The sequence below is a fragment of the Aythya marila genome (assembly GCF_965140915.1).
Source record: "Aythya marila genome assembly, chromosome: 1".
NCBI classification, from domain to species: Eukaryota; Metazoa; Chordata; class Aves; order Anseriformes; family Anatidae; genus Aythya; species Aythya marila.
This window is the reverse complement of record NC_139042.1, coordinates 179,158,493-179,167,286: the sequence shown is the minus strand read 5'-3', so window position 1 is coordinate 179,167,286 and position 8,794 is coordinate 179,158,493. Positions and strand designations below refer to the sequence as shown.

At 44.7% G+C, this 8,794-nt stretch overlaps 1 protein-coding gene across 1 annotated transcript; it reads left to right on the top strand.

The window, feature by feature from the left end:
• The first annotated feature begins 1,061 nt into the window (after positions 1-1,061).
• Positions 1,062-7,280, top strand: GPR85 (G protein-coupled receptor 85). The gene is made up of 2 exons (XM_082784494.1): positions 1,062-1,745; positions 3,365-7,280. The coding sequence occupies exon 2, from the start codon at positions 3,540-3,542 to the stop codon at positions 4,650-4,652; it is 1,113 nt and encodes a 370-aa protein (XP_082640620.1). The 5' UTR covers positions 1,062-1,745; positions 3,365-3,539; the 3' UTR covers positions 4,653-7,280.
• Positions 7,281-8,794: the final 1,514 nt, after the last annotated feature.

Genomic DNA, 8,794 nt, shown 5'->3' with positions numbered 1-8,794 from the left:
GTTTTTGGAAGTGAAATCAACCCCAAAGATGAGCAGCAACCTAAGGTCATAGTAATTACATTATGAAAGAAACAAAGAAACAGAGACAAAGAGACAAGAAAAAATGATAAAGGTATCTATGATAAGGCCCTATGTGAGTTTTCTACTCAATAAAATATTTCATTTGAAGCAAGTCACATGCTTGAAATACTGCAATTTTTTGTTCTAAGTAACTGTATTACTCAGTGGCTGCAGACCTTTGGGCTCAGTCACGCTGCTCCTGAAGCTAATTTTGTGGCTTGGCCACTAATTCCAAAGACTTTTAGAAAGTGCCAAAGCCAAGAAGAACCCAAACTTTGACAACAGCTTTCACAATGCCAGTTAGTCTATCGGTGATCCCAAAGATGCGCCACACAGTTTGAATCAACCCCATTCTCCAGAAGGACTTGTTTTGGGTTGAGTGGAGGCTCCCTGTGAAGCAGTTCCTCAGAACCCAAGCCTCCTTCCACCCTGGAATATCTTGTTCTCCTCTAAGCCTTTTGGGGCACCTCTTGGCATGCCCGCTTGTCTTGGCTAAACTTCTACAAAGCCTCAAGAGGCCGAAGGGCTGAGGGCCACGCTCTGTCAAGTCTTTTCACCAAACCCTCTGCTTCTTCCCCAGATTTTATACCCTCTGCGAGTGGCAGCGGGCAGCCAGGCTCCCACAGCGGCTAAGCCATGGGTCGCCTCCCGCCATGCCCACCTCGGTTCCCCCCGAAGGGTGCCATTTTGGGGGTACGGCTGGACCGAAGGGTGTCATCTGGGGGGGATGGCCGGGCTGAAGGGTGCCCTCTCGGGGGACGGCGACCCACCCCGTCCCCTCGCCTCTCCCCGCTCCCTCACAGCGGGGGTGCCGCGCCCCGGCCGGAGCAGGCTGCCATTAGCATTCAGCCCCGCCGCCATGCAGCGCTGCCAGCAGCCCTGCGCCGGCCGTGCCTGCACGCTGCCAGCGCCGCCGTGCCGCCGGCTGCCGGGGGGGCAGCGGGGGAGGCAGGGGGAAGGTGCGGTGTCCTAGCGGCCCCGCAGCCCGGGCGCTTTCTCCGGGAGCCCCCCTCCCTTCCCCATTCTCCCCGCCGCCGCAGGGGATAGCAGAGGGAAGGGGGCGCTCCCTCGCCCCCCCCCCCCTGTTTTCAGCACAAGGGGAGGGAGCGGGGGGGAGTTCATCGGCACAAACAAGGAGCGCAGGACCCGCTTCCTCCCCCACTCCTGCTTCCCTCGGCGATAAATCCAGCCGGGCTATGCATCGCGATGGGGACGCGCTGCCGCCTTCCCCGCGCTGAGGCGGCGGCTGCTGCTGCCGGGGGGGCCGCCATCCCCTCGGCGGGGACAGAGCAGCCGCCGCGGGGGCTGCCCGGCCCCCGGCGAGGGAGCAGCCGCCGCTGAGGCCGCCCTGCCCTCGGCCGGGGCCGCCGCCAAGGGCCGGGGGGAGCCCGAGCCGCTGCGACACGGGAGGGAGGACGGGGCTCGGCGCGCAGGGAGGAGGCGCAGCGGGCATGCGCCGGCCGAGCCGCTGACTGGATCCTCAGGCGAGGTACCGAGGCGAAAAAAAAAAAAAAAAAAAAAAAGGAAAAATAAATAATAATAACCCTACAGGAATGAGGGAGAGAAGAACGGAACGCGGCGGAGGAAAGCGAAAGGGGGCTTAGAAAAAAAAAAAAAAAAAAAAAAAAGGATAAAGCAGCGCTGGAGGAGCAGCTGTGGCATGTGGGCACCGCCGGCACCAACAGGTAGGAGGAGGAGGAGGAGGGCAGGGGCTGGGGAGCCGGGGCTGCCGCAGCCGCAGGTGCGGGGACCCCCCCCGGCTCGGCGATGGGGTCCGGGGGGGCGCTGAGAGCCGAAGCCCGCAGACAAAGCCCCGGCTCCCCGCCGCGGGGGGCTCCCGCAGGGCGCCGGCAGCTGCGGCTGCCAGGCGGCGGCACCCGGGCGGCGCGGCGCAGCCCTGCCCGGCATGGCCGCGGGTGGCGGGCGGCCCTTCCCCGGGGGGTGCCGGCGTCTGTGGGGTGCGTGTGGGGTGCGTGGGGCTTCGTGGGGTGGGGGCGAGGGGAGGCAGGGCCGCCCGGGCGGCGGGGACGGCTCCACAGAGGAGGGGGAAGCGGCAAAGGGGGGGGGGGGGGGGAGGAAGGTGGGGGGGGGGGGGGGGGAGGGGGAGCCTGATTTCATGGTTTTAAAACGATGCCATGATCTGATCAGCCTCTGTTTACACAGCAGCAATCAGGCTCTTTTGTGGACGGTAAGAATGGCAGGGTTTTGCTGGGGTTCAGTGGGAATATCCTTTGTGCACACCCGAGGTGGAAACGCTCGGGGTGGGGAGCGAAGGAGCCTGATCATGCCTGCTGTGGCTCCCGTCCCTGGCTCCGGAGGGAGGGGGAATAATAATAATAATAATAATAATAATAAAAACAACAGCAGCAGACAGTTCTTTAATGTATTTTATTTTATTGCACGAAATGGTATTCCGGTGAGCTTCACCGGGAGGATTAGTGGGAATCGCGGAGCCCTAATTAGCTAAAAAAAAATTAAAAAAAAAAATCAATCTATTATATGTTTATTTAAGCATAACCAAAACCAGCCCTCCTGAAAGGATGGGCATTGTATCTTGGGTGTGTTGCCTGTTTTTTCTCAGTATTTACATCGAGCGTTGCTTATTCTGAATTATGTTGAGGCTCTAAAGATTTGCATTAAAGCGGGGGGGGGGGGACCCTAAAGCATAGTGCTATCGCCTGTCTGGCATACCTGTTTATTTGGAAGCCTAAATGATAAAATTATGGCTTATAGGAGGAAGGGAGGGGAATAATGAATACTGTTTCTCTTACAATGTGCATGAACCAACACAGTGTGATTAATGTGCTTTGGTGACTTGGGTTAAAAAACATAAATTCTGCAGGGTTTCTTTGGGTGTGATCCGTATCAACACAGCAGCTGCCTCTAAAACATTGACAAATACTGTAGCCGTAAAATAAATATAGGTAATGTCAAAATATCAGCAGCCTTTGGGGATTTTTAAAAAGATGTCAGTGATTAACTCTTGGGCTAGCAAACTAGGAATCTTTTTGATTCATAAAATCTCCGAGGCTTTAACTGTAAAATTATATATGCTGCCGAATATAAGGGACACTGGTCAGTTCTGAAACTGTAACGAGCCAAATCTGTGAAATGCCAATAATCAAACATGCTAAACAGTAAGTACAAAAAAAAAAAAAAAAAAAAAGCCTCGGGATTTTTGAAAACAAACAATAGTACTCAAATTTACAACTTCATTTGCTTCTCCATAAATTAACATCTTTGTTAGCACTTTCTGACATCATTTCTTGTTAACTTAAGAACTGATAGCTCGATTTTTTTTCAGATATTTTGATGGCATGACAAATCAGAAAGAAGAGGATGTACTGTATGACTAGACACCAGATCAGTTCTGTTTGTGGATTACATTTTCAGTAAGATGTATGGATCTATTTTTTCCTTGTTCTTATATATAGATCATGAGACTTGACTGAGGCAATATACATATCATCCATCCATCTATGGCGAACTACAGCCATGCAGCTGACAACATTTTACAAAATCTCTCTCCTTTAACAGCTTTTCTGAAACTGACTTCACTGGGTTTCATAATAGGAGTCAGTGTGGTGGGTAACCTTCTGATCTCCATTTTGCTAGTCAAAGATAAGACCTTGCATAGAGCTCCTTACTACTTCCTGTTGGATCTTTGCTGCTCAGATATCCTCAGATCTGCAATTTGTTTCCCATTTGTTTTCACCTCTGTAAAAAATGGCTCTACTTGGACGTATGGGACTCTTACTTGCAAAGTGATTGCCTTTTTGGGGGTTTTGTCCTGCTTTCACACTGCTTTCATGTTGTTCTGCATAAGCGTCACCAGATACCTAGCTATTGCCCACCACCGTTTTTATACAAAAAGGCTGACCTTCTGGACTTGTTTGGCCGTTATCTGTATGGTGTGGACCCTCTCTGTAGCCATGGCTTTCCCCCCAGTTTTAGATGTGGGCACCTACTCGTTCATTAGGGAGGAAGACCAATGCACTTTCCAGCATCGTTCCTTCAGGGCTAATGATTCTTTGGGATTTATGCTTCTTCTTGCCCTCATCCTCCTAGCCACACAGCTTGTCTACCTCAAGCTGATATTTTTTGTTCACGACCGCAGGAAAATGAAGCCAGTCCAGTTTGTTGCAGCAGTGAGCCAGAACTGGACTTTCCATGGTCCTGGAGCGAGCGGTCAAGCGGCTGCTAATTGGCTGGCTGGATTTGGAAGGGGTCCCACACCGCCAACCTTGTTGGGAATCAGGCAAAACGCGAACACCACAGGCAGGAGAAGGCTACTGGTTTTAGACGAGTTCAAAATGGAGAAGAGAATCAGCAGAATGTTCTACATCATGACATTCCTCTTTCTGACCTTGTGGGGTCCCTATTTGGTAGCCTGTTACTGGAGAGTTTTCGCAAGAGGGCCTGTAGTACCAGGGGGATTTCTAACGGCCGCTGTCTGGATGAGTTTTGCCCAAGCTGGAATCAATCCTTTTGTCTGCATTTTCTCCAACAGGGAGCTGAGGCGCTGTTTCAGCACAACCCTTCTTTACTGCAGAAAATCCAGGTTACCAAGGGAACCTTACTGTGTTATATGAGGGAGCATCTGTAAATCTTTAGCCTTGTGAAACACTACCATTCTCTGCTAAGCAATTGTGGCCTGTAGCCATGTCTTGAGAAGAAAATCAAGAATGGGATGTCAGCAGTTGTAAGGATTTGGGCAACATTCTGCAGTCTTTGCAATAGCTCACCTCTAATCCTATTTTAAACCTAAACATGTTCCTGCTGACCACTGCTGAAGGTTTGTAATTAAGAACAAAGGACTGAACTACTGCCCTGAATTCCTTTATGTGGTTGAAATCTAGATTATGAAAGTAGCAGGTGCTAAGTATCAGTGCTAAATGCTGTGTATATCACTACATAAAATAAGACCATCAAAAAGATTAGCATTGGACATCTTAATAAATTAAGTTGATATGAGGTTAATGTGTTGATAAAACTAATTTTAGACATCTGAAGACCTTTAAAACATTTCATACAATTATTGTTTTGCAAAGACTGAAAACTGGGGACTCAAGTACTGTAACTGATTAAAGATGTGCCATGCATTATTGGATTATCACACTTACAAATCTGTTTGCCTTGTGAGTAAGTTTTGGGGAGCATTCCAAAGCAGTATTTTTGTTTGGATTTAGACTTTTTTTTTTTCCTTTCTTTTTTTTTCCTTTTTTCTTTTTTCCCAAATATATTACTCTTTCTAAATACCATTTTCCTTAACGGTGAAATTACTAACATTTAATTGTATTCTGTGGGTTTTGCTGATTTGGTATAAAGTTTAATAGACTCTTATTTATATTTTTTAAAAAGCTAGATATCAGTCTGTTAGGCAACGTTAATGATAATATCCAGTCATAATTGAACAGTTATAATTATACAGAATAAACACATGTTGCCTTAAAGGGTTATCTAGTATCTTCCATTTTGTTTAGCATTGAAGCAAATAAGCAAGGAAAATTGAATCAGTAACTCTGGTCAGTCATTTGGGAGTGCATGAGAGATCACTTAGTCCTCTTTTTTCCTTTTTACTCCAATGGTTCCCAAAATCAGTATGCACATCACTGGGATGATATGATTTTTTTCTAGGTGTGCCGCCCTTTCTAGTTTGTTCTGAGAAACACAGGCAGTTGATGTATGTTTATATTTTAAGACAGCTGTCATGGGGAGACCGCAGCCTTAGTATGATATCTTGCACAATTTGTGAAGCATTTATTCTACTGAAGGCACAGTCTTGTTTATATTTTCTGCACATTTTGGTGTATTGGTTGTTTTAAATTATTTAAGTTTTAACTTGTGAAAGCATATAATATGATTTCTTAGTATTTTAGAAATACATTAGAGTCTGTGAGTCTTTCCTTCTTTAAGATACAGATGTGTGGATTTCAATATAAAGTTGCATTTGCCAAAATTTACCTGTGTAGCTTGTTAATTTTCTTGGAATAAAATTTTACATTTTTCCAGTTATACAATTAACCTTTTTTATTTTGTCTAGTGAGCTAGCATGAAGTACTGAGAATGTAGCCATTATGAATTATTATCCTTTGCAGTCACTGTATTCCCAAACTGTAAATGCATGAATGATGGGGACCACAGGATTGATAAATGATATTATCTACAGTAGCACTATTGTGTAGTTTATCATAATTACCCATCTATCTGTTCTAATATGTCAGTTATATTTAAAGTTACAACACAGTATTTGACATTAACTTCACGGTTTAATTTTGGAAAATGTGTATATTTGAAGCACAACATCATGAGTCAGTCGATCGTAAAGAACATTGATTTTTTTCTTAATTTTTTTGGAGAGACAAGACTAGAGGTCTTAATTCAGTATTGGTGTATCTTGTTCTTTGTTGTAGTTTTATGACCAGCAAGTTAATATATACATACACGAGCAGCAGTCAATAATGGAAATGCTTAAATTTGTATGATAACATTATACAACATATGCAACAATTCAGAGAGTTGTGTCTATATGTGATCAGACAACTTGATCAAAGATTTAGTGAGCAATCTGTTTGACCTCACTTACACTTTTATACTGAGGTTGATTGGTTGAGAGGCATGGCTTAATATACTGTGTTGAAACAGAAAACTTGCTGAAATACCGAGTCCTCATCAGTACAAGGATGTTTCAGAACGTAATTTGAAACGGGACCAATAAACTTCCACCAAAAGGACTTTTTTTACTACACCGGAAAAGGCTTGGAAATTAAGGTAGTTAAGCAATTGTCAAAGATAGCAGGAGTGCATAAAAACTGAATCATACGTTGAGAAAAATTCTGAAAGTTATCCCACTTAAGTTTATTAAAAGGTTGATTGGCAATAACTTCAGTCTAATTTCTATAAAATAGTAACCTTTACAAGGAACATTGATATTACATATTGTAATAAAGAAGTACATATAAATAAAGTTGTAAATAGTGTTATAGTTGTAGAAGTAGTCGGTTCTGAGGATTAGCCAGAAAATTTTCAACTCTGAAATTTCACAAGCTGCAAATTTGGGGCCTGGCCTAGCTCCTAATAAAGTCAGTTGGTGTTTTCCCATTCACTTCATTTGGAGCAGAAGCAGGCCCTCACGTTTCTATAGTACTATGCTTCTGAAATACTAAGAAGGCTGTATTTACTATGCAGTGGGAAAAGGAAAAAACAATTTAAAATTATTTCCCTGGAAGTTTTGCAAGCAGTAACTGATGTAAATTAAAATAATAAACAGTAAACAAGTCTGAAAGCAAATATTTTGCTAAATGTTTTTCTTTTGATATGAACATAATTCCTTTGACTAACTGAAAAATACACGAGTGTATTGCTACCTGACAGGGGAAGACTTTCTCTTTCTTAAGTGAATTTTTATACTTGTTCCATTAAGAAGTCTTGTGACAGATGTAATTCCTTTTATTCTCTCCAGTGTTAAAAGAACAAGGGGGTGTGCAGTGAAGTTAAAAGCCAACATGTGAAGTAACATGCCATGCAAAGTTATTACTCAGTGGAACTCACTGGCGCAGGATGTCCGGTACCATAGAGAGGTTCATTACATGTAGACATGAAGTAAAGCAGTGCTTGCAGGTTCTGCCACAGGTGCCATTTGATCCTAGTCAGCACATCAAACCTCATGCATTGGGGGATAAATTCCAAAGAGCAAGAAGGTTCCTTCCAGCTCAGTACACGGTTGTGTCACAGAATGAAAAGCTCTCTGCTCTCATTTTAGTACAGGAGTGAAATTGGTGCCAAAGCTTATGCAGGGCTGGTGGGTTACTCTTCTGTTTCAGAATAGCAAAGAATATCACAGTGTTTTATGTCTGCGTTGATCTTTGATGCTCATGGGTTATGTGATGCTAGTTGTTTTAATTTTCCTGGGTAAGAAAAAAAAAGAGTAAGAACAGGTGCCCTCGAGAAAAGACTGTCGGCACCTCTTGCTTTCTTGCCCTCTATTTGTGCCACTGGCCCTTTGGCAACCTCTCCATCAGTTCTTCTTCAATGTAAAATATTTCATATATTGAGTCCTGTATTTCTTCTGCTCCAGTGCTCCTTAAGAAGTATCTCAGCCATCCCCCCTCCACAGCAGATAAGAGGAGCCCACTTTCCTCGATAGTAGTTTCTTGCAGCAGCTTCCCAAGGTTTGTCAGTGTCTGGGTTCCCTCCTAAAGACAGAGAGAGGCCACTGGTTCCTTCCAGTTGCCCTCCTGGGGCCATCATGGCATGATGCTTGGCTAGCACACTGCCTATCTCATCTTTTGGCTTTGGTCATGAAGTAGTCACTGTCTATGTTATGCAGAGAAAAATGCATACTGGTGAGAGGGCAGCAGGAAGCAATTTCCCCTCTCCCAACTCCTTCATAAAGAAACCACAGTTATTGTTGCATTGATCCTCTAAATGAATAAAATGGACAGTTAGCAAATTAATGCAAGGTTTTTGGTATAGCCCTAAAATATTATTACACAATGGTTTTCAGGCAGTCTTCAGGCCTTGAGGGCAGAGCAGCCTGCTGTATCCGTCTCCTTTTAAGTGCATTGAGTTTGCTCACTTGTATTGTCTGTGCTTTGCCTTCCAAGCATGAGAACATTTTACTTATATTAATCCGAGCCCAGTATTGCAGCAAGCCGCTATTATTCATGGGTTTAATAAATAAAGTCAAAGGGAAGTCTGGTGGTTTTTGAGGTGAATTAAAGACGTACTTTGA

Coding starts and splice junctions, on each gene's coding strand:
- GPR85 (XM_082784494.1), top strand. CDS start 3,540: ATGGCGAACTACAGCCATGCAGCTGACAACATTTTACAAAATCTCTCT.